We start from the raw sequence: 27,135 nt of genomic DNA on the forward strand, positions 1-27,135 counted from the left end.
TTATTAATGCATTTTTACATGACACACATAATGCTCCTTACACATATTCCGAACACTACTGCACAACCAACCCACTCACATGCACACAGCACTCACACTGCCACTAACACTGTGACCTCTGCCTCGATACAGATGTGTCCTCATAAATCTTGCCTCAATGCTAACATCAGGCACCTTGGCACCTTTCTTTATGAAAATGCAGCTTATTTGCATTGCTATGTGGCTAGGATGCACACGCAGCTTCTGCTGATTAAAATGATATGTAGCATGCCTATATACTGTGTGAGACTGTGGCTGTATCTGCATATGATGCCTATATACTGTGTGAGACTGTGGCTGTATCTGCCTATGAAATGCTACACACAGAATATAGGCATGCTGCATATCATTTTAATCAGCAGAATCTGCTGATGCCCCTAGGCATATCAAATGCCCTAGGCAATTGCCTAGTTTGCCTATGCCTATGGCCGGCTCTGCTTCCATACATGGGGGTCCTAACGAATGTCCCCCCCGCACACCGTTCAGCCACAGCGAGCAAGCGTCTGTGTGTGCAAACACTTCATCAGCCTGGGCCTCATTCTGATCTGGAAGTAAAGCAAATAGAGCAAGTAACTTATCCAGAACAAACCAGGTTGCAAGGGGAGCAAATACATCTATATGTTTTCTGTGCAGGGTAAATGCTGACTGCTTTTGTATGTAGCCCACAAATGTAAGCTTTTTTTTTACACTGCATTGTATAGTTTGGACACACCCCACCCAAATGTAACTCTCTCTGCACATGTTACATCCACCCCACCTGCAGCGCAGCATGGTCTTGCACAGTTACTTGCTATTTTTTTGTTTTACTTCCAAATCAGAACCAGGCATATTGGGGGTAATTCAGAGTTGATCGCAGCAGCAAATTTGTTAGCAGTTGGGCAAAACCATGTGCACTGCAGGTGGGGCAGATGTAACATGTGCAGAGAGAGTTAGATTTGGGTGGGTTATTTTGTTTCTGTGCAGGGTAAATACTGGCTGCTTTATTTTTACACAGCAATTTAGATTTCAGTTTGAACACACCCCACCCAAATATAACTCTCTCTGCACATGTTACATCTGCCCCACCTGCAGTGCACATGGTTTTGTCCAACTACTAACAAATTTGCTGCTGCGATCAACTCTGAATTATCCCCATTGTTCTGTACATTCTATAAATTTTTAAATTGCGGAGCAAGCTTCCTGTCGTTTTCGCAGCTGCTTAAAAACAATGCACGTTTTCCAAGAAAAAGATATTTATATTTAAATATTACTCTTGAATGGGCACATTACAAAGGGATATAACCTCTACGTGGGCAAATCATTGTTTTATTTATAAAATAAATTTTTATGCACAGTGGGGGCAGAAACTTCAGCGTGAGCCGGGAACTCGTTCCCTCTGAGATATCGATTCTATTAAATATTTTACATTTCTGCAGCTAATTCCTCTTTCTTTGCTTTCTGCAGATTTTTATACAATTGAAAACAATTCTGTTTTGCATGAAGCCATTTCCCAGAAACAGATATTCAGGAGAGAAATAAAAATGATTCACATTGAAGATTATGGTAAAGATTGCGCCGTTGTTGGCACGGGATCAGTTTGGGGCGTGTGGGAGACAGCAGACACGGTTATCTCAAACTTATTATCTCTCTTTTTAAGAGCTTCCCCTGCGACTGTCGTTTCCCCGGGACTTTACAGAGCAGAACCGATATCCTCTTCTCCTCATCGTGTAAGTCCTTAACTATTCTAAACTGGGAATTAAATTGGAAACATAAAAAGAAAAAAAAACAATTTGTAAAGATTTGTTTCTTTCCCGATCAACAGGAACCCACGTAGCGGAACTGCGTGATTCATTTTTTACTGAACATTTCTATAGCAGCAACAGTGTTGCTCCCTTTTGTTTTTTAATGCTGGATGGAAAATTAAGAGATATTTTCATTTAAAAAAAAAAAGTCTTAGTAATCTACTGTATTTTATTTTTGTGCCAATCCAACTTTGATCACTGGTTTCCTTTTAAACTATAGTTAATATTGTATATGTGGCTTCATGTATGATTATACACAGTATGTTGTTTCTTGTACAATTGTATTGGTTGTTTCATGTACAGTTGTAGTGGGTGCTTCGTCATGTACAGTTGAATTGTTTGTTCCATGTATAGTTGGTTTGGTTGCTCCATGTATGATTGGTTTGGTTGCTCTATATATGGTTGGTTTGGTTGCCCCAGTTATAATTGGTTTGGTTCCACCATGTATGATTTGTTTGGTTCCTCCATGTGTGATTGGTTTGGTTTCTCCATGTATGATCGGTTTGGTTCCTCCATGTATGGTTGGTTTGGTTGCCCCATGTATGATTGCTTTTGGTTCCTCCATGTATGATTGGTTTGGTTGCTCCATATATGACCGGTTTGGTTCCTCCAAGTATGGTTGGTTTAGTTGCTCCATGTATGATTGGTTTGGTTCCCCAATGTATGATTGGTTTGGTTCCTTCCTTCATGTATGATTGGTTTGGTTCCTGCATGTATGATTGGTTTGGTTCCTTCCTTCATGTGTGACTGGTTTGGTTCCTGCATGTATGATTGGTTTGGTTCCTTCCTTCATGTATGATTGGTTTGGTTCATCCATATATGATTGGTTTGGTTCCTCCATGTATGATTGGTTTGGTTCCTTCCTTCATGTACAGTATGATTGGTTTGGTTCTTGTATGTATGATTGGTTTGGTTCCTTCCTTCATGTATGATTGGTTTGGTTCCTGCATGTATGATTGGTTTGGTTCCTCCATGTGTGATTGGTTTGGTTCCTTCATGTATGATTGGTTTGGTTCCTGCATGTATGATTGGTTTGGTTGCTCCATGTATGATTGGTTTGGTTCCTCCATGTATGATTGGTTTGGTTCCTTCATGTATGATTGGTTTGGTTCCTGCATGTATGATTGGTTTGGTTTCTCTTTGTATGATTGGTTTGGTTCCTCCATGTATGGTTGGTTTGGTTGCTCCATGTATGATTGGTTTGGTTCCTCCATGTATGATTGGTTTGGTTCCTTCCTTCATGTATGATTGGTTTGGTTCTTGTATGTATGATTGGTTTGGTTCCTTCCTTCATGTATGATTGGTTTGGTTCCTGCATGTATGATTGGTTTGGTTCCTTCCTTCATGTATGATTGGTTTGGTTCTTGTATGTATGATTGGTTTGGTTCCTTCCTTCATGTATGATTGGTTTGGTTCCTGCATGTGTGATTGGTTTGGGTTCTTCGTGTATGATTGGTTTGGTTCCTGCATGTATGATTGGTTTAGTTGCTCTATGTATGATTGGTTTGGTTCCTCCATGTATGATTAGTTTGGTTCCTTCATGTATGATTGGTTTGGTTCCTGCATGTATGATTGGTTTGGTTGCTCTTTGTATGATTGGTTTGGTTCCTCCAATTATGGTTGGTTTGGTTGCTCCATGTATGATTGGTTTGGTTCCTCCAATTATGGTTGGTTTGGTTGCTCCATGTATGATTGGTTTGGTTCCTCCATGTATGGTTGTATTGGTTGCTTTCTGTACAATTTGTATTTTTTGCTTGCTGTACAATCCATGTACAATTGTGTTGGTTGCTCCATGTATGATTGGTTTGGTTGCTCCATGTATGATTGGTTTGGTTCCTACCTTCAGGTATGATTGGTTTGGTTCCTGTATGAATGATTGGTTTGGTTCCTGCATGTATGATTGGTTTGGTTCCTCCATGTATGATTGGTTTGGTTCCTGCATGTATGATTGGTTTGGTTCCTGCATGTATGATTGGTTTGGTTCCTGCATGTATGATTGGATTGGTTCTTCCATGTATGATTGGTTTGGTTCCTGCATGTATGATTGGTTTGGTTGCTCCATGTATGATTGGTTTGGTTCCTCCATGTATGATTGGTTTGGTTCCTTCATGTATGATTGGTTTGGTTCCTGCATGTATGATTGGTTTGGTTTCTCTTTGTATGATTGGTTTGGTTCCTCCATGTATGGTTGGTTTGGTTGCTCCATGTATGATTGGTTTGGTTCCTCCATGTATGATTGGTTTGGTTCCTTCCTTCATGTATGATTGGTTTGGTTCTTGTATGTATGATTGGTTTGGTTCCTTCCTTCATGTATGATTGGTTTGGTTCCTGCATGTATGATTGGTTTGGTTCCTTCCTTCATGTATGATTGGTTTGGTTCTTGTATGTATGATTGGTTTGGTTCCTGCATGTGTGATTGGTTTGGTTCCTTCATGTATGATTGGTTTGGTTCCTGCATGTATGATTGGTTTGGTTGCTCCATGTATGATTGGTTTGGTTCCTCCATGTATGATTGGTTTGGTTCCTTCATGTATGATTGGTTTGGTTCCTGCATGTATGATTGATTTGGTTGCTCTTTGTATGATTGGTTTGGTTCCTCCAATTATGGTTGGTTTGGTTGCTACATGTATGATTGGTTTGGTTCCTCCATGTATGGTTGTATTGGTTGCTTTCTGTACAATTTGTATTTTTTGCTTGCTGTACAATCCATGTACAATTGTGTTGGTTGCTCCATGTATGGTTGTACTGCTTTCTACATGTATGATTGGTTTGGTTGCTCCGTGTATGATTGGTTTGGTTCCTACCTTCAGGTATGATTGGTTTGGTTCCTGTATGAATGATTGGTTTGGTTCCTGCATGTATGATTGGTTTGGTTCCTCCATGTATGATTGGTTTGGTTCCTGCATGTATGATTGGTTTGGTTCTTGTATGTATGATTGGTTTGGTTCCTTCCTTCATGTATGATTGGTTTGGTTCCTGCATGTATGATTGGTTTGGTTCCTTCCTTCATGTATGATTGGTTTGGTTCTTGTATGTATGATTGGTTTGGTTCCTTCCTTCATGTATGATTGGTTTGGTTCCTGCATGTGTGATTGGTTTGGTTCCTTCATGTATGATTGGTTTGGTTCCTGCATGTATGATTGGTTTAGTTGCTCTATGTATGATTGGTTTGGTTCTTCCATGTATGATTGGTTTGGTTCCTTCATGTATGATTGGTTTGGTTCCTGCATGTATGATTGGTTTGGTTGCTCTTTGTATGATTGGTTTGGTTCCTCCAATTATGGTTGGTTTGGTTGCTCCATGTATGATTGGTTTGGTTCCTCCAATTATGGTTGGTTTGGTTGCTCCATGTATGATTGGTTTGGTTCCTCCATGTATGGTTGTTTTGGTTGCTTTCTGTACAATTTGTATTTTTTGCTTGCTGTACAATCCATGTACAATTGTGTTGGTTGCTCCATGTATAGTTGTACTGCTTTCTACATGTATGATTGGTTTGGTTGCTCCATGTATGATTGGTTTGGTTCCTACCTTCAGGTATGATTGGTTTGGTTCCTGTATGAATGATTGGTTTGGTTCCTGCATGTATGATTGGTTTGGTTCCTCCATGTATGATTGGTTTGGTTCCTGCATGTATGATTGGTTTGGTTCCTGCATGTATGATTGGTTTGGTTCCTGCATGTATGATTGGATTGGTTCTTCCATGTATGATTGGTTTGGTTCCTGCATGTATGATTGGTTTGGTTGCTCCATGTATGATTGGTTTGGTTCCTCCATGTATGATTGGTTTGGTTCCTTCATGTATGATTGGTTTGGTTCCTGCATGTATGATTGGTTTGGTTTCTCTTTGTATGATTGGTTTGGTTCCTCCATGTATGTTTGGTTTGGTTCCTTCCTTCATGTATGATTGGTTTGGTTCTTGTATGTATGATTGGTTTGGTTCCTTCCTTCATGTATGATTGGTTTGGTTCCTGCATGTATGATTGGTTTGGTTCCTTCCTTCATGTATGATTGGTTTGGTTCTTGTATGTATGATTGGTTTGGTTCCTGCATGTGTGATTGGTTTGGTTCCTTCATGTATGATTGGTTTGGTTCCTGCATGTATGATTGGTTTGGTTGCTCCATGTATGATTGGTTTGGTTCCTCCATGTATGATTGGTTTGGTTCCTTCATGCATGATTGGTTTGGTTCCTGCATGTATGATTGGTTTGGTTGCTCTTTGTATGATTGGTTTGGTTCCTCCAATTATGGTTGGTTTGGTTGCTCCATGTATGATTGGTTTGGTTCCTCCATGTATGGTTGTATTGGTTGCTTTCTGTACAATTTGTATTTTTTGCTTGCTGTACAATCCATGTACAATTGTGTTGGTTGCTCCATGTATGGTTGTACTGCTTTCTACATGTATGATTGGTTTGGTTGCTCCGTGTATGATTGGTTTGGTTCCTACCTTCAGGTATGATTGGTTTGGTTCCTGTATGAATGATTGGTTTGGTTCCTGCATGTATGATTGGTTTGGTTCCTCCATGTATGATTGGTTTGGTTCCTGCATGTATGATTGGTTTGGTTCCTGCATGTATGATTGGTTTGGTTCTTCCATGTATGATTGGTTTGGTTCCTTCATGTATGATTGGTTTGGTTCCTGCATGTATGATTGGTTTGGTTCCTCCATGTGTGATTGGTTTGGTTCCTTCATGTATGATTGGTTTGGTTCCTGCATGTATGATTGGTTTGGTTCCTGCATATATGATTGGTTTGGTTCTTCCATGTATGATTGGTCTGGTTCCTTCATGTATGATTGGTTTGGTTCCTTCATGTATGATTGGTTTGGTTCCTCCATGTGCGATTGATTAAGTTCCTTCATGTATGATTGGTTTGGTTCCTGCATGTATTATTGGTTTGGTTGCTCCATGTATGATTGGTTTGGTTCCTCCATGTATGATTGGTTTGGTTCCTGCATGTATGGTTGGTTTGGTTGCTCCATGTATGATTGGTTTGGTTCCTCCATGTATGATTGGTTTGGTTTCTCCTTGTATGATTGGTTTGGTTCCTCCATGTATGGTTGGTTTGGTTGCTCCATGTTTCATTGGTTTGGTTCCTCCATGTATGGTTGTATTGGTTGCTTCCTGTACAATTTGTATTTTTTGCTTGCTGTACGATCCATGTACAATTGTGTTGGTTGCTCCATGTATGGTTGTATTTCTTTCTACATGTATGATTGGTTTGGTTGCTCCATGTATGGTTGTATTGCTTTCTACATGTATGATTGGTTTGGTTGCTCCATGTATGGTTGTATTGCTTTCTACATGTATGATTGGTTTGGTTGCTCCATGTGTGGTTGTATTGTTTGCTTCCTGTACGATTGTATTGGTTGCCTCGTGCTGTTTATATAGAGGATTATTACATTGCTGTGGCCGTTGGGCAGTCTGGGTCATTGCCGGTGGTTCGCAGAATCACACTCTGTTTTGCTCTTCCAGGGATGAATCCCCAGGGAGCCAGCTTGTCACTGATAGGTTCCACGTGGACTGGGACTCTGTCATTATAAACTCGGATAACGTTATCGTGGCTCAGTTTGATGGACGTGGCAGCGGTTTCCAGGGACTCAAGATCCTGCAAGAAGTTCACCGGGGACTCGGATCTGTGGAAGTAAAGGACCAAATAGCTGCTGTAGAGTGAGAATTATCACATATTATATGCTCACTGTGTAGTGAATGTTATCCGTGTGTTACTCAGTTACTCAGTCATGGCTCCAGCGTCAGAGATGAGCAAAAATTGCAAATTGTTGCATAATGGAACAATCCATTGATACAGTAATTGTAGCCTGCTTCTCCTTCACTATTACACCGGCTCTCAGGCTTTGTAACAGAGATAGGTCCAGTATCGGACTGCGGTATGAAGGGCCACCCGGGGGAATTCAGTGGTAGAGACCCATGCTTAGGGGTGTGGCAAGCCTCCAGAGGGGGTGTGGCCAGCCACCACATAGGCTTGCATGATCTGCCCCCTTTCAAAATATAAATATATATATATATATAGAGAGAGAGAGAGTAAATAGTGGTAGTGCATGCACAATAATGTACCTGATTAATTGCAATGCACTAAAGAAAATACACCATAGTCTTGTGCAGTATAATGGAACATATGTATAATGGATAATTCAAGTGCACAGTCTGGAACCTGATCTCAAGAGGATGTGCTGGGCCCTCAGGCAGTGGGGCCCGCTGGGGTTTCCCATGTGGGCCAGTCCAACCTTGGATGGGCCAGTGATGGTTAATTTATTGTGGTGCAGCTGAGTTAGGACTGTGAACCACAAGGAGGCCCTGTCGCTGTCCAGGGAGTTATTGAGAGGACTTTCCACTACCAATTGGCATGAGTCTTAAGGGCCCCACACACTTACGTGACATGTCCGTCTGACATGTCGCAGGCGATCAACCCGGCAGCCACCCGGGGGGCAGGATCCCAGCCATGCCTGCGGGGTCAGACATGATTGAATGTGCAGCACATTCAATCTTGAGGATCCGATGCTCACGTGAACGTGGATCGGATCGGAAACACCTCCAAAATGCCCGATTTCTGTAGTCATTCCGAGTTGATCGCAGCCAGCAACTTTTTGCTGCTGCTGCGATCAACTAGTCCACGTCTATGGGGTAGTGTATTTTAGCTTAGCAGGGCGGCGATCGCTTGTGCAGCCCTGCTAAGCTAAAAAAATTTCAAGCAAAAGAAGACCAGCCCTGGACATACTTACCCTGTGCGACAATCTCAGCGATGCAGGTCCCGGCTTTGATGTCAGACATCCGCCCTCCGTTCTCCTGGACACGCCTGCGTTTTACTCACCACTCCCTGAAAACGGCTCCAAACGGTCCGGATCCGCCCGCTTCCTGTCAATCTTCTTTGCTGTCGGCTCTGCGGCCGCTTCGTAACTCGCCAGGCAACGTCGCGCACCCGCACTGCGGCCGCCGCGCATGTGCATTCGGCACCCGTTCGCATCGCAGCAATAAACCTCTGCGTGCGAACAAGTCGGAATGACCCCCTTCATCCGATATATCGGGCATTATCGTCCTAGTGTATGGGGCTTTTAACATGATGGCAGTCCTATAATACTCTGCTGCTAAGTTACAGGTATATACTGTGACCGGCTTACTAAGGTCCCCTGAGTACAGTACAGTAAGTGATGGAAACATCCTGATCAGTGAAACCATATGAATGTATATTGCGGTGTTCTCCCACCAGCCTGCTGTGTGTGTGCTCAGATTGCAGAACGTGGAATAGAACCTTCCTGTAATTGTCAGGTGTCGGTGACAAACATCAGCCTGTTCTTTCTGCTCCTACGTCTGTGTAACGCTGTTCCTTAGTACCAGCTGGATTCTATGTCTGAGATGCGTAAAGCGTTTATACTGTCTCTGAGTGCTGAGGATTTCCCTTGTTCTTCCCGCAGGTGGTTACTGCAGGAACCGTACATTGATCCCAACAGATTGAGTATATTTGGAAAGGTAATTTATAAATGATTCATAAAAATAATCTGATTGTGGCGCTGTTTGATGCATGTGTAATGCACTTTTATACTCAGTACGGGGCTGGTTCAGAGCCACGTACATTGCAGCCTCCTCTGCGACTTTTGCGCACTGTGTACCCGCCCACATGCGGCTGACTCTTTGCAGATCTGCGTGGTTACGCTAAATGTGTGTAACTGGGCGCCAGCTGGGCGATCATAGTTACTACAGCCGTGCTCTGGATGTGTAGACAAAAGTGCGGCATATTCAGAGGTTTGCACAGTGTGGCGCACTGCTGGTATAATACGTGAGGTGCTGCTGGTATAATGTGTGGGGCACTGCTGGTATAATATGCGAGGCGCTGCTGGTATAATGTGTGGGGCACTGCTGGTATAATACGTGAGGTGCTGCTGGTATAATGTGTGGGGCACTGCTGGTATAATACGTGAGGCGCTGCTGGTATAATGTGTGGGGCACTGCTGGTATAATACGTGAGGTGCTGCTGGTATAATGTGTGGGGCACTGCTGGTATAATGTGCGGGGCACTGCTGGTATAATACGTGAGGTGCTGCTGGTATAATGTGTGTGGCACTGCTGGTATAATGTGTGGGGCACTGCTGGTATAATGTGTGGGGCACTGCTGGTATAATGTGTGGGGCACTGCTGGTATAATGTGCGGGGCACTGCTGGTATAATACGTGAGGTGCTGCTGGTATAATGTGCGGGGCACTGCTGGTATAATGTGTGGGGCACTGCTGGTATAATGTGTGGGGCACTGCTGGTATAATGTGCGGGGCACTGCTGGTATAATACGTGAGGTGCTGCTGGTATAATGTGCGGGGCACTGCTGGTATAATGTGTGGGGCGCTGCTGGTATAATACGTGAGGTGCTGCTGGTATAATGTGTGGGGCACTGCTGGTATAATACGTGAGGCACTGCTGATATAATACGTGAGGCACTGCTGGTATAATGTGTGGGGCGCTGCTGGTATAATGTGTGGGGCACTGCTGGTATAATGTGCGGGGCACTGCTGGTATAATACGTGAGGCACTGCTGGTATAATGTGTGGGGCGCTGCTGGTATAATACGTGAGGCGCTGCTGGCATAATGTGTGGGGCACTGCTGGTATAATGTGTGGGGCACTGCTGGTATAATGTTTGGGGCACTGCTGGTATAATACGTGAGGTGCTGCTGGTATAATGTGTGGGGCACTGCTGGTATAATGTGTGGGGCACTGCTGGTATAATGTGTGGGGCACTGCTGGTATAATACGCGAGGTGCTGCTGGTATAATGTGTGGGGCACTGCTGGTATAATACGTGAGGTGCTGCTGGTATAATGTGTGGGGCACTGCTGGTATAATGTGTGGGGCACTGCTGGTATAATACGCGAGGCGCTGCTGGTATAATGTGTGGGGCGCTGCTGGTATAATACGTGAGGCGCTGCTGGTATAATGTGTGGGGCAATGCTGGTATAATACGTGAGGTGCTGCTGGTATAATGTGTGGGGCACTGCTGATATAATACGTGAGGCACTGCTGATATAATACGTGAGGCACTGCTGGTATAATGTGTGGGGCGCTGCTGGTATAATGTGTGGGGCACTGCTGGTATAATGTGTGGGGCACTGCTGGTATAATGTGTGAGGCACTGCTGGTATAATGTGTGGGGCACTGCTGGTATAATACGTGAGGTGCTGCTGGTATAATGTGTGGGGCACTGCTGGTATAATACGTGAGGTGCTGCTGGTATAATGTGTGGGGCACTGCTGGTATAATGTGCGGGGCACTGCTGGTATAATACGCGAGGCGCTGCTGGTATAATGTGTGGGGCGCTGCTGGTATAATACGTGAGGCGCTGCTGGTATAATGTGTGGGGCACTGCTGGTATAATACGTGAGGTGCTGCTGGTATAATGTGTGGGGCACTGCTGATATAATACGTGAGGCACTGCTGATATAATACGTGAGGCACTGCTGGTATAATGTGTGGGGCGCTGCTGGTATAATGTGTGGGGCACTGCTGGTATAATGTGCGGGGCACTGCTGGTATAATACGTGAGGCACTGCTGGTATAATGTGTGGGGCGCTGCTGGTATAATACGTGAGGCGCTGCTGGCATAATGTGTGGGGCACTGCTGGTATAATGTGTGGGGCACTGCTGGTATAATGTGTGGGGTGCTGCTGGTATAATACGTGAGGCGCTGCTGGTATAATGTGTGGGGCACTGCTGGTATAATGTGTGGGGCACTGCTGGTATAGTGTGGGGTGCTGCTGGTATAATACGTGAGGCGCTGCTGGTATAATGTGTGGGGCACTGCTGGTATAATACGTGAGGCACTGCTGGTATAATACGTGAGGTGTTGCTGGTATAATGTGTGGGGCGCTGCTGGTATAATACGTGAGGCGCTGCTGGTATAATACGTGAGGCGTTGCTGGTATAATACGTGAGGCGCTGCTGGTATAATGTGTGGGGCACTACTGGTATAATACGTGAGGCGCTGCTGATATAATACGTGAGGCGCTGCTGGTATAATGTGTGGGGCGCTGCTGGTATAATATGTGAGGCGCTGCTGGTATAATGTGTGGGGCACTGCTGGTATAATACGTGAGGCGCTGCTGGTATAATGTGTGGGGCACTGCTGGTATAATACGTGAGGCGCTGCTGGTATAATACGTGAGGCGTTGCTGGTATAATGTGTGGGGCGCTGCTGGTATAATACGTGAGGCGCTGCTGGTATAATGTGTGGGGCACTGCTGGTATAATGTGTGGGGCGCTACTGGTATAATGTGTGGGGCACTGCTGGTATAATGTGTGGGGCGCTGCTGGTATAATGTGTGGGGCGTTGCTGGTATAATGTGTGGGGCACTGCTGCTATGTGTGGGGCACTGCTGGTATAATATGTGTGGCGCTGCTGGTATAATATGTGGGGCGCTGCTGGTATAATGTGTGGGGCGCTTCTGGTATAATGTGTGGGGCACTGCTGCTATAATGTGTGGGGCACTGCTGCTATAATGTGTGGGGCACAGCTGGTATAATGTGTGGGGCGTTGCTGGTATAATGTGTGGGGCGTTGCTGGTATAATGTGTGGGGCACAGCTGGTATAATGTGTGGGGCGTTGCTGGTATAATGTGTGGGGCACTGCTGCTATGTGTGGGGCACTGCTGGTATAATATGTGTGGCGCTGCTGGTATAATATGTGGGGCGCTGCTGGTATAATGGTTGGGGCGCTGCTGGTATAATGTGTGGGGCACTGCTGCTATAATGTGTGGGGCACTGCTGGTATAATGTGTACATTTCCTGGACTGATTTTAATTTAGAAATAAATTAAGAAAAAGCAAGTATCTGCACCCAGGCTAAACCATGCTGCAGTGCATGTTGGGCAGATTTAAAATGTGTAGAGAGTAAGCTGGCCATACACCAGACCACCATACGCCATACACCAGACCACCATACGCCATACACCAGACCACCATACGCCATACACCAGACCATCATACGCCATACACCAGACCACCATACGCCATACACCAGACCACCATACGCCATACACCAGACCATCATACGCCATACACCAGACCACCATACGCATACACCAGACCAGACCACCATACGCCATACACCAGACCATCATACGCCATACACATACACCAGACCACCATACGCCATACACCAGACCACCATACGCCATACACCAGACCATCATACGCCATACACCAGACCATCATACGCCATACACATACACCAGACCTTCATACGCCATACACCAGACCACCATACGCCATACACCAGACCACCATACGCATACACCAGACCATCATACACCAGACCACCATACGCCATACAACAGACCACCATACGCCATACACCAGACCATCATACGCCATACACCAGACCACCATACGCCATACACCAGACCACCATACGCCATACACCAGACCATCATACGCCATACACCAGACGCCATACACCAGACCACCATACGCATACACCAGACCATCATACACCAGACCACCATACACCAGACCACAATACGCCATACACCAGACAACCATATGCCATACACCAGACCACCATACGCCATACACCAGACCATCATACGCCATACACCAGACCGCCATACACCAGACCACCATACGCGATACACCAGACCACCATATGCCATACACCAGACCACCATATGCCATACACCAGACCACCATACGCCATTCACCAGACCACCATACGCGATACACCAGACCACCATACGCCATTCACCAGACCACCATACGCGATACACCAGACCATCATACGCCATACACCAGACCACCATACGCCATACACCAGACCACCATACGCCATACACCAGACCACTATACACCAGACCACCATACGCCATACACCAGACAACCATACGCCATACACCAGACCATCATACACCAGACCGCCATACATCAGACCACCATACGCGATACACCAGACCACCATATGCCATACACCAGACCACCATATGCCATACACCAGACCACCATACGCCATACACCAGACCACCATACGCCATACACCAGACCATCATACGCTATACACCAGACCACCATACGCCATACACCAGACCATCCTTCCTCCAACCATCCAACTGGCGGGCTGGATGGAATGAAAATCTGGTAATGTGTGGGAGCCAATGACAATCGTCAGTCTGCTCCCAAATGTCAGAAAACAGATGAAAATAGTCGCTTAGACAATTTGGTTCCATCTTTTTGATGTAAACAACTTGTCTGTACGGCATTTTTTGCCCGTTGGCTGATTGCCATTGGCTCCCATACTGTACATAACCAGATTTTCATTCCAACCCGCCAACTAGTTGGAAGAACGTTGGTCTGGTGTATGGCCAGATGTGGGAGGAGCGTGTCCAAACTGATATCTCAATAGTAGTGAAAAAATAAAGCTGTCCTGTATTTGTGGGCTACATGCAAACACAGACAGTATTTACACTGCATGCAAACATAATGTATGTACAGTATTTGCACCCCTTGCATTGCAATATGGCTTGTCCAGGGGCAGTTACTTGATCTGTCTTACTTTATTACCAAATCAGAATCGGGCCCTGTGCCTGGAAGGGGTTGTGGCTGAAATGCAGACGTGCGAGATGCCTGGGGTCAGAATACTGCCTGCGGCATGCCACTGTTTACAATCCTGACAGGTGTCGGGAAGCGTGCTACCTCTCCCCCCCCCTACCCTTACTGCAGCCTAGACCTAACCCTCCCCCCCCCCCCTAGGTGGTGCCTAAACCTAACCCACCCACTCTGCAGCCTAAACCTAGCCCCCCCCCACTTCTCTCAGCCTAACCCTAACCATCCTCCCGCAGCCTAAACCTAGCCCCCCACCTTCTCTCAGCCTAACCCTAACCCACCCACTCCGCAGCCTAAACCTAGCCCCCCCACTTCTCTCAGCCTAACCCTAACCCACCCACTCTGCAGCTTAAACCTAGCCCCCCCACTTCTCTCAGCCTAACCCTAACCCACCCACTCCGCAGCTTAAACCTAGCCCCCTTCCCCCGCTTCAACCAGCCTAATCCTAACCCTCCTCCCGCAGCCTAAACCTAGCCCCCCACCTTCTCTCAGCCTAACCCTAACCCACCCACTCCGCAGCCTAAACCTAGCCCCCCACCTTCTCTCAGCCTAACTCACCCACTCCGCAGCCTAAACCTAGCCCCCCCCGCTTCTCTCAGCCTAACCCTTACCCTCCTCTCGTAGCCTAAACCTAGCCCCCCACCTTCTCTCATCCTAATCCTAACCCTCCTCCCGCAGCCTAAACCTAGCCCCCCCTCTCTCAGCCTAACTCTAACCCTCCTCCCGCAGCCTAAACCTAGCCTCCCACCTTCTCTCAGCCTAACGCTAACCCACCTCCCGCAGCCTAAACCTAGCCCCCCCCCCTTCTCTCAGCCTAACCCACCCACTCCACAGCCTAAACCTAGCCCCCACCTTCTCCCAGCCTAATCCTAACCCTCCTCCCGCAGCCTAAACCTAGCCCCCCCTCTCTCAGCCTAACCCTAACCCTCCTCCCGCAGCCTAAACCTAGCCCCCCGCCTTCTCTTAGCCTAACCCACCCACTCTGCTGCCTAGACCTAGCCCCCCCCCCCCCTCCTCCCAGGTGGTGCCTAAACCTAACCCACTCACTCCGCAGCCTAAACCTAGTCCCCCCCCCCCCTTCTCTCAGCCTAACTCTCCTCCCACGGCCTAAACCTAGCCCCCCACCTTCTCTCAGCCTAACCCTAACCAACCCACTCCGCAGCCTAAACCTAGCCCCCCTTTCTCTCAGCCTAACCCTAACCCTCCTCCCGCAGCCTAAACCTAGCCCCCCCCCTCTCTCAGCCTAACCCTAACCCACCCACTCCGCAGCCTAAACCTAGCCCCCCCCCCTCTCTCAGCCTAACCCACCCACTCCGCAGCCTAAACCTAGCCCCCCCCACCCCCTTTCTCTCAGCATAACCCTAACCCACCTCCTGCAGCCGAAACCTAACCTTTGGGATGGGATATAATTCTGTGCGCTTGCCCCGGTCTCCCACTAATCGTACTCTCTCCCACGCAGGGATATGGCGGATACATCGCTTCTATGATCTTAAAAGCCAATGAAAGACTTTTTAAATGTGGAGCCTTAATCGCCCCCATTACGGATATGAAGTTGTATGGTGAGTAGTGTGGCGCTGACAGAGCCGGCTCCTGACCAATCTGAGGGCTGGATTTACTGAATTGTTGTCTGTTTTGTAGAAGCTTCAGTAGATCTACAGAAACCCCATTATCATGGCTATTATACAGTATACTGTACCTGTAGTATTATGTTTAGTGTTGTCTGGAGGTCTCCCCATCTGTATGTAGTTAGTACAGGGGAGCTGGTGCTTTCTCTATCTGTAGTGACTACTTCCTACACTGAGGGAGATGTATCAAGTCTTGGAGAGAGATAAAGTGGAGCAGTTCTCCAAAGCATCCAATAAGCTTCTATCATTTCATAGACTGTGCTAGATAATTGGCAATTAGAAGCTCCACTGTATCTCTCGCCAAGGCTTGAAAAATGTCCCCCACTGTAACATTATAATATAACATAGTAGCAGCTGGCAGAGGGTTCCACATTCATACAGTACATAGGAATCCACCAGACCTTGCCGTATTCCTGCACTTATTGTAACTAATTAAATTACATTTTATTATTGAAAAAATAATTGTTTTTAATTACACAGTAAGAAATGCAGACGGATTACAGTGACACATTTCACTGTTACATACGTGTTCCGGCACCTGTGTATTATTTTAGGGTGTGATTGCTGTGTCATTTCCTTTTACTGTATATCTCTGACATTTCCTATCACTTGTCACCCCTGATATTTACCTGCGGGGAGAGCCTAGAACCCCATCCCCTGCTGAGTGTCCCCGTTATGACTGCGCACCATATTTTCCTTGTGTGATGTTTTCTGACAAAGGAAAAGACTTGCGCAGCCCACGGTGCCCTACTATGGGGCAATCTACGTGTATATGACTATTGTAGTAATAATATTCCCACATAATACATATATAAATAGGAATAATGAACCAGTGACAACAGATGTGGACGTAAAGCTCATTGTTGGTTTGTTTTCTCCAAAAGCTTCTGCCTTTTCCGAGCGTTACCTTGGAATGCCGTCCACGGAGGAGACCACATATCAGGTACTGTGTCGCCGCACACCAGGTGTATACGGGGTCTCTGTGCCTAGATGTACAAATACATGCACCAGTAATGTTACCAGACCAGGTGGTCTACGTACTAAACCTTGGAGAGAGGTAAAGTATCGGCCTATCAGCTTCTTACTACCATGTTACAGGCTGTGTTTGAAAAATGACAGTTGGGAGTTGGATGGTTGGTACTTTATCTCTCTCCAAAGCGCAGTACATAGATCCCCAGGTGTAGAGTGCGGATCAGCCCTGTATGACCGCACTAATGGACCATTTACAAAGTGACAGCAATTCCCAGGAGACACAGATTAACTCGCAAATTCTAGATGAATTTTACTCAGTTTAGGGGCCTATTTGTCACTATTCATCTCACTGTCATGGCGGTATAAAGTATTGCTCTGACCATATATATACTGTATGAAAAATATCTTAGTAACAGCTGCGCATTAACAGGGAAGAGCAGTAAGTGTTACGTATTGCTCTGCCGGGCCAGCATGTTACGTATTGCTCTGCCGGGCCAGCACGTTACGTATTGCTCGCCGGGCCAGCACGTTACGTATTGCTCTGCAGGGCCAGCTTGTTACGTATTGCTCTGCCAGGCCAGCATGTTACGTATTGCTCTGCCAGGCCAGCATGTTACGTATTGCTTTTCCGGGCCAGCATGTTACGTATTGCTCTGCCGGGCCAGCACGTTACGTATTGCTGTGCCGGGCCGGCACGTTACGTATTGCTCTGCCGGACCGGCACGTTACGTATTGCTCTGCCGGGCCGGCACGTTACGTATTGCTCTGCCGGGCCGGCACGTTACGTATTGCTCTGCCGGGCCGGCACGTTACGTATTGCTCTGCCGGGCCGGCACGTTACGTATTGCTCTGCCGGGCCAACATGTTACGTATTGCTCTGCCGGGCCAGCAGGTTACGTATTGCGGGCCAGCATGTTACGTATTGCTCTGCCGGGCCAGCATGTAACTTATTGCTCTGCCGGGCCAGCATGTTACATATTGCTCTGCCGGGCCAGCATGTTACGTATTGCTCTGCCGGGCCAGAATGTAACTTATTGCTCTGCCGGGCCAGCATGTTACGTATTGCCCTGCCGGGCCAGCATGTTACGTATTGCTCTGCCGGGCCAGCACATTACGTATTGCTCTGCCGGGCTAGCTTGTTCGGTATTGCTCTCCTACAGATACACAGATCATTCCATCCTCCAAGCCTCTCCTACAGATATGCAGACCATCCAATCCACTGAGTCTCTCCTACAGATACGCAGACCATCCCATCCACTGAGCCTCTCCTACAGATACACAGACCATCCCATCCACTGAGTCTCTGCTCCTGATACACAGATCATTCCATCCACTGAGTCTCTCCTACAGATACACAGATCATTCCATCCACTGAGTCTCTCCTACAGATATGCAGATCATTCCATCCACTGAGTCTCTCCTACAGATATGCAAATCATGCCATCCACTGAGCCTCTCCTACAGATATGCAGATCATTCCATCCACTGAGTCTCTCCTACAGATATGCAAATCATGCCATCCACTGAGCCTCTCCTACAGATATGCAGATCATGCCATCCACTGAGTCTCTCTTAAGATGGGTACACACTAGGTGATATTTTAAGTTATATCGCTCATTGTCACCCTTTTGCACAATATTGTTTGTAATATTGTCCAGTGTGTACGCACAATATCGTTAACAATGCGCACTCCCGCGGGGTCATTAACGAGGGCTTCTGTCATCTGTTTGCGCAGGTTAAATTTGAATATGTCGTTAAAGATGCATGTACAGGATGGAGGCAGGATGATATCACTGAACGATATCATTTTGCGATATCCTTCAGTGTGTGTGCACTACCTCGTTTGCCCGGGATGTCGGGGGGAAACACTGATGATATTGCTCATGGAGCTTATCGTCTAATTACAGCATTACAGATATGCAGATGGTTCCATCCAGAGTCTCTTCTACAGATACACAGATCATTCCATCCATGAGTCTCTCGTACAGATACACAGATCATTCCATCCACGAGTCTCTCGTACAGATACACAGATCATTCCATCCATGAGTCTCTCGTACAGATACACAGATCATTCCATCCATGAGTCTCTCGTATAGATACGCAGATCATTCCATCCATGAGTCTCTCGTACAGATACACAGATCATTCCATCCATGAGTCTCTCGCATAGATGCTCAGATCATTCCACCCATGAGTCTCTTGTACAGATACACAGATCATTCCTTCCATGAGTCTCTCCTACAGATACACAGATCATTCCATCCATGAGTCTCTCGTACAGATACACAGATCATTCCATCCATGAGTCTCTCGTACAGATGCACAGATCATTCCATCCATGAGTCTCTCGTACAGATACACAGATCATTCCATCCATGAGTCTCTTGTACAGATACACAGATCATTCCATCCATGAGTCTCTTGTATAGATGCGCAGATCATTCCATCAATGAGTCTCTCATACAGATACACAGATCATTCCATCCATGAATCTCTCGTACAGATACACAGATCATTCCATCCATGAGTCTCTCGTACAGATGCACAGATCATTCCATCCATGAGTCTCTCGTACAGATACACAGATCATTCCACCCATGAGTCTCTTGTACAGATACACAGATCATTCCATCCATGAGTCTCTTGTATAGATGCGCAGATCATTCCATCAATGAGTCTCTCATACAGATACACAGATCATTCCATCCATGAATCTCTCGTACAGATACACAGATCATTCCATCCATGAGTCTCTCGTACAGATGCACAGATCATTCCATCCATGAGTCTATCATATAGATGCGCAGATCATTCCATCCATGAGTCTCTCATACAGATACACAGATCATTCCATCCAAGAGTCTGTCATATAGATACACAGATCACTCCATCCATGAGTCTCTTGTACAGATACACAGATCACTCCATCCATGAGTCTCTCGTACAGATACACAGATCATTCCATCCATGAGTCTCTCACACAGATCATTCCATCCATGAGTCTCTCGTACAAATACACAGATCATTCCATCCATGAGTCTCTCGTATAGATGTGCAGATCATTCCATCCATGAGTCTCTCGTATAGATGTGCAGATCATTCCATCCATGAGTCTCTCATACAGATACACAGATCATTCCATCCATGAGTCGCTCGTACAGATACACAGATCATTCCATCCATGAGTCTCTCGTACAGATACACAGATCATTCCATCCATGAGTCTCTCGTATCGATACACAGATCATTCCACCTATGAGTCTCTCGTACAGATACACAGATCATTCCATCCATGAGTCTCTCGTACAGATACACAGATCATTCCATCCATGAGTCTCTCGTACAGATACACAGATCATTCCATCAATGAGTCTCTCGCATAGATGCTCAGATCATTCCACCCATGAGTCTCTTGTACAGATACACAGATCATTCCTTCCATGAGTCTCTCCTACAGATACACAGATCATTCCATCCATGAGTCTCTCGTACAGATACACAGATCATTCCATCCATGAGTCTCTCGTACAGATGCACAAATCATTCCATCCATGAGTCTCTCGTACAGATACACAGATCATTCCACCCATGAGTCTCTTGTACAGATACACAGATCATTCCATCCATGAGTCTCTTGTATAGATGCGCAGATCATTCCATCAATGAGTCTCTCATACAGATACACAGATCATTCCATCCATGAATCTCTCGTACAGATACACAGATCATTCCATCCATGAGTCTCTCGTACAGATGCACAGATCATTCCATCCATGAGTCTCGTACAGATACACAGATCATTCCACCCATGAGTCTCTTGTACAGATACACAGATCATTCCATCCATGAGTCTCTCATACAGATACACAGATCATTCCATCCATGAGTCTCTCATACAGATACACAGATCATTCCATCCATGAGTCTCTCGTACAGATACACAGATCATTCCATCAATGAGTCTCTCGCATAGATGCTCAGATCATTCCACCCATGAGTCTCTTGTACAGATACACAGATCATTCCTTCCATGAGTCTCTCCTACAGATACACAGATCATTCCATCCATGAGTCTCTCGTACAGATACACAGATCATTCCATCCATGAGTCTCTCGTACAGATGCACAGATCATTCCATCCATGAGTCTCTCGTACAGATGCACAGATCATTCCATCCATGAGTCTCTTGTACAGATACACAGATCATTCCACCCATGAGTCTCTTGTACAGATACACAGATCATTCCATCCATGAGTCTCTTGTATAGATGCGCAGATCATTCCATCCATGAGTCTCTCGTACAGATACGCAGATCATTCCATCCACGAGTCTTTTATATAGATGCACAGATCATTCCATCCACGAGTCTCTCGTATAGATGCGCAGATCATTCCATCCAGAGGCTCTCGTACAGATACACAGATCATTCCATCCATGAGTCGCTCGTACAGATACACAGATCATTCCATCCATGAGTCTCTCGTATAGATACACAGATCATTCCATCCATGAGTCTCTCGTATAGATGCGCAGATCATTCCATCCATGAGTCTCTCGTACAGATACGCAGATCAGTCCATCCACGAGTCTTTTATATAGATGCACAGATCATTCCATCCACGAGTCTCTCGTATAGATGCGCAGATCATTCCATCCAGAGGCTCTCGTACAGATACACAGATCATTCCATCCATGAGTCGCTCGTACAGATACACAGATCATTCCATCCATGAGTCTCTCGTATAGATACACAGATCATTCCATCCATGAGTCTCTCGTATAGATGTGCAGATCATTCCATCCAGAGTCTCTCCTACAGATACACAGATCATTCCATCCAGAGTCTCTCCTACAGATACACAGATCATTCCATCCATGAGTCTCTCGTATCGATACACAGATCATTCCATCTATGAGTCTCTCGTACAGATACACAGATCATTCCATCCATGAGTCTCTCGTACAGATACACAGATCATTCCATCCACGAGTCTCTCGTATAGATGCGCAGATCATTCCATCCAGAGGCTCTCGTACAGATACACAGATCATTCCATCCATGAGTCTCTCGTACAGATACACAGATCATTCCATCAATGAGTCTCTCGCATAGATGCTCAGATCATTCCACCCATGAGTCTCTTGTACAGATACACAGATCATTCCATCCATGAGTCTCTCGTACAGATACACAGATCATTCCACCCATGAGTCTCTTGTACAGATACAGATCATTCCATCCATGAGTCTCTTGTATAGATGCGCAGATCATTCCATCCACAAGTCTCTCGTATAGATGCACAGATCATTCCATCCACGAGTCTCTCGTATAGATGCGCAGATCATTCCATCCAGAGGCTTTTGTACAGATACACAGATCATTCCATCCATGAGTCTCTCGTACAGATACACAGATCATTCCATCAATGAGTCTCTCGCATAGATGCTCAGATCATTCCACCCATGAGTCTCTTGTACAGATACACAGATCATTCCTTCCATGAGTCTCTCCTACAGATACACAGATCATTCCATCCATGAGTCTCTCGTACAGATACACAGATCATTCCATCCATGAGTCTCTCGTACAGATGCACAGATCATTCCATCCATGAGTCTCTCGTACAGATACACAGATCATTCCACCCATGAGTCTCTTGTACAGATACACAGATCATTCCATCCATGAGTCTCTTGTATAGATGTGCAGATCATTCCATCCATGAGTCTCTCGTACAGATACACAGATCATTCCATCCACGAGTCTTTTGTATAGATGCACAGATCATTCCAGCCATGAGTCTCTCGTACAGATACACAGATCATTCCATCCACGAGTCTCTCGTATAGATGCGCAGATCATTCCATCCATGAGTCTCTCGTACAGATACACAGATCATTCCATCCATGAGTCTCTCGTACAGATACACAGATCATTCCATCAATGAGTCTCTCGCATAGATGCTCAGATCATTCCACCCATGAGTCTCTTGTACAGATACACAGATCATTCCTTCCATGAGTCTCTCCTACAGATACACAGATCATTCCATCAATGAGTCTCTCGCATAGATGCTCAGATCATTCCACCCATGAGTCTCTCGTATAGATGCGCAGATCATTCCATCCATGAGTCTCTCGTACAGATACACAGATCATTCCATCCATGAGTCTCTCGTACAGATACACAGATCATTCCATCAATGAGTCTCTCGCATAGATGCTCAGATCATTCCACCCATGAGTCTCTTGTACAGATACACAGATCATTCCTTCCATGAGTCTCTCCTACAGATACACAGATCATTCCATCCATGAGTCTCTCGTACAGATACACAGATCATTCCATCCATGAGTCTCTCGTACAGATGCACAGATCATTCCATCCATGAGTCTCTCGTATAGATGCACAGATCATTCCATCCACGAGTCTCTCGTATAGATGCACAGATCATTCCATCCACGAGTCTCTCGTATAGATGCGCAGATAATTCCATCCATGAGTTTCTCGTATAGATACACAGATCACTCCATCCATGAGTCTCTTGTATAGATACACAGATCACTCCATCCATGAGTCTCTCGTATAGATGCGCAGATCATTCCATCCACGAGTCTCTCGTATAGATGCGCAGATCATTCCATCCACGAGTCTCTCGTACAGATACACAGATCATTCCATCCGTGAGTCTCTCGCATAGATGCACAGATCATTCCATCCACGAGTCTCTCGTATAGATGCACAGATCATTCCATCCATGAGTCTCTCGTATAGATGCGCAGATCATTCCATCCTAGAGTCTCTCGTACAGATACACAGATCATTCCATCCATGAGTCTCTCGTACAGATACACAGATCATTCCATCCACGAGTCTCTCGTATAGGTACAGAGATCATTCCATCCATGAGTCTCTCATATAGATGCGCAGATCATTCCATCAATGGATTTGCTGAGAGTATGTTTTATAGCTTTAATCCCCTTTATTTATCTCCAGGCATCAAGTGTCTTACATAACATTCATGGCTTTAAAGAGAAGAATCTATTGCTAGTCCATGGAACGGCAGACGGTGAGTGTGGGGATAGAGATTGCACACTTTGCAGATAAGCTCCATACAATGGTTATAAGATCCCCTCCATATACTGACATTACCGAGGTCTAGTGACACCCAGAAAGGAGCCGGGACTGACTCACACCTCAGATAAAACCCACTATTGACAAGATTTATTTATTATTAATTTATTAGCAGTTTCTTATATAGCGCAGCATATTCCGTTGCGCTTTACAATTAGAACAACAATTATAGAACAAAACTGGGCAAAGACAGACAGACAGAGGTAGGAAGGCCCTGCTCGCAAGCTTACAATCTATAGGGAAATAGGCATTGATACACAAGGATAGATGCTACCTGTCACATAATGGTTCCCCAGGTTGCTAGGTTCTTAATGGGTTGTATATGATATGATCACCCAGCAATGTTGGAAGACAAAATGTGAGTTTATGTGGACTGTACAGAGGGGATGTAACTTGATAGGGAAGCTGTGAAGGTTATGTGTGTGGGTCTGAAATTTGGTAGGCTTGTCTGAAGAGATGAGTTTTCAGAGAACGTTTAAAGGTTTGGAGACTAGGGGAGAGTCTTATTGTGCGTGGGAGTGCATTCCACAGAGTGGGTGAAGCCCGGGTAAAGTCCTGTAATTTTGAGTGGGAACAGGTAATACATGTGGATGAGAGACGCAGATCTTGTGCAGAGCGGAGAGGTCTGGTAGGGAGATATTTTGAGATGAGTGAGGAGATGTATGATGGTGCAGTTTGGTTAATAGCCTTGTATGTAAGTAAAAGTATTTTATATTTGACACGGTAGAAGAAAGGGTTATATTAACGTGGGAGGTGTATCCAACCTTCTAAAGTAGACAAATGGACAAGTAACCCATAGAGACCAATCAGATTTTAGCTGTCATTTATTCAGGACATTCGACAAAATGATAGGTTGAACCTGTTAAGCTTACAATCTATTTATACACATACACAATAGGGTTCATTTTATTGTGTTATCCAAAGTCAATTGACCCACCAGTGTTTTTGGAGTGTGGAGGGAAAGCAACGCACCTGTAGCTAAAGTCACACAAACACAAGGAGAACATACAAAGTACTCACAGGTAGAACTATGGTCTTATGCAAACCCATGACCCCAGTACTGTGAAGTAGCAATGCTGACCACGGAGCACCAGTGCCGCCCTAGGGGAACAGATGCAACAATTTAGTTTCTTTCACTTTATCCTCTGTTTCTCTTCAGCAAAAGTTCATTTCCAGCATTCGGCAGAATTAATTAAGCAGTTGATCAAGGTCGGGGTGAATTACACAATGCAGGTGAGATTGGGCACAACGTATATTATCTGAAATAATTCCCCACCCAGGTTCACGTCGTTAGTGTTGTAATAATAACGTTGTTGTTTTGTTAGCTGACGGCAACACATAGGATATTATTACAGGCACTGAAAGATAATTTGTGTCTTTATTAAAGTTTATTAACTGAGAACTTTCCTGTTTATGTGATGCTGATGGTTATATTATCTGTGAATCTCAGACTATGGAAATATATTATACTTTATTATCCTCGATAGATTACATTATTCCAGCCATTTTAATTACTCGGAAATTGGATGGCTATTATTTTATTATCTGCGCTGCACCATTAACCAACTGTAAGATTCACAGTTTAATCTATAGCCAAGCACAGCCCCACTCTCGTCACCCCTCCCCCTCCCTCGCCACACCTCCCCCTCCTCAGACGGTGCTCAGGCACCAAGTTACATAGGAGCTACTGTAAGGATAATATCTAAATTCTTCTTTTACTCTGGGAATCTCCTACAGTTACGTTTAATCTTCACAGCACAGGGAAGAGCATTTGTGAAAAGCAGGAGCCCCACAATTTGTACAAGTGCACCTAGATTGTCACCGATGCTCATGTGTTTACAGGACAAGTGGTCAGCAGGTGCAGAGGGGTGATGTCATGCACAGGTAGCAGGGTGGGTTTGGGTGCAGTGACCGATGTCCTTACAACGTGCGTATTGGACCAAAGTGCCCGGTATTGTGATCTGTGCGAAACAAGATTTTCCTTTTGCAGGATGATTATTGGAGTAAAAGGGCAGAAGAGGGGAGTGCGTGGCTGTAGGGAGCACGGAATTGCTACAACTGTGCACCAGCTCTAAATTAGCGGCCTTCATGCTACATCTCCACTTGTTACATCCCCAGTAGCATAACCCCCAGTAATTACATCCCCACTAGTTACATCCCCACTAGTTACATACCCACTAGTTACATCCCCAGTAATTACATCACCACTAGTTACATACCCACTAGTTACATACCCAGTAATTACATCCCCACTAATTACATACCCACTAGCTACATCCTCAGTAATTACATCCCCACTTGTTGCATCCCCAGTAATTACATCCGCACTAGTTGCATCCCCAGTAATTACATCCCCACTAGTTGCATCCCCAGTAATTACATCCGCACTAGTTGCATCCCCAGTAATTACATCCCCAGTAATTACATCCCCACTAGTTACATCACCACTGGTTACATCCCCAGTAATGACATCCCCACTTGTTACATCACCACTAGTTACATCCCCAGTAATTACATCCCCACTAGTTGCATCCCCAGTAATTACATAACCACTAGCTACATCCCCAGTAATTACATATCCACTAGTTACATCCCTAGTAGCATAAACCCCAGTAATTACATCCCCACTAGTTACATCCCCAGTAATTACATCCCCACTAGTTACATCCCCAGTAATTACATCCACACTAGTTACATCCATACTAGCTACATCCCCAGTAGTTACATCCTCACTAGTTACATACCCACTAGTTACATCCTCAGTAATTACATCCCCACTAGTTACATCCCCAGTAATTACATCCGCACTAGTTGCATCCCCAGTAATTACATCCCCACTAGCTACATCCCCCGTAATTACATCCCCACTAGTTACATCACCACTGGTTACATCCCCACTAGTTGCATCCCCAGTAATGACATCCCCACTTGTTACATCACCACTAGTTACATCCCCAGTAATTACATCCCCACTAGTTGCATCCCCAGTAA

The 27,135-nt window shown here is 45.5% G+C and overlaps 1 protein-coding gene across 3 annotated transcripts in view; it reads left to right on the top strand.

The window, feature by feature from the left end:
- The window catches only part of DPP10 (dipeptidyl peptidase like 10), a 473,198-nt gene that overhangs the window by 440,220 nt on the left and 5,843 nt on the right, over positions 1-27,135 (top strand). For all 3 annotated transcript variants that reach the window (XM_063932900.1, XM_063932902.1, XM_063932901.1), the window contains 8 exons: positions 1,483-1,581; positions 1,676-1,745; positions 7,292-7,486; positions 9,247-9,301; positions 15,867-15,966; positions 16,917-16,975; positions 24,007-24,079; positions 25,304-25,377. In XM_063932900.1, the coding sequence (XP_063788970.1) occupies positions 1,483-1,581; positions 1,676-1,745; positions 7,292-7,486; positions 9,247-9,301; positions 15,867-15,966; positions 16,917-16,975; positions 24,007-24,079; positions 25,304-25,377 (725 nt within the window). The remainder of the gene's footprint in view (positions 1-1,482; positions 1,582-1,675; positions 1,746-7,291; positions 7,487-9,246; positions 9,302-15,866; positions 15,967-16,916; positions 16,976-24,006; positions 24,080-25,303; positions 25,378-27,135) is intronic.

This window comes from Pseudophryne corroboree, chromosome 7 (assembly GCF_028390025.1).
Source record: "Pseudophryne corroboree isolate aPseCor3 chromosome 7, aPseCor3.hap2, whole genome shotgun sequence".
Taxonomy (NCBI): domain Eukaryota; kingdom Metazoa; phylum Chordata; class Amphibia; order Anura; family Myobatrachidae; genus Pseudophryne; species Pseudophryne corroboree.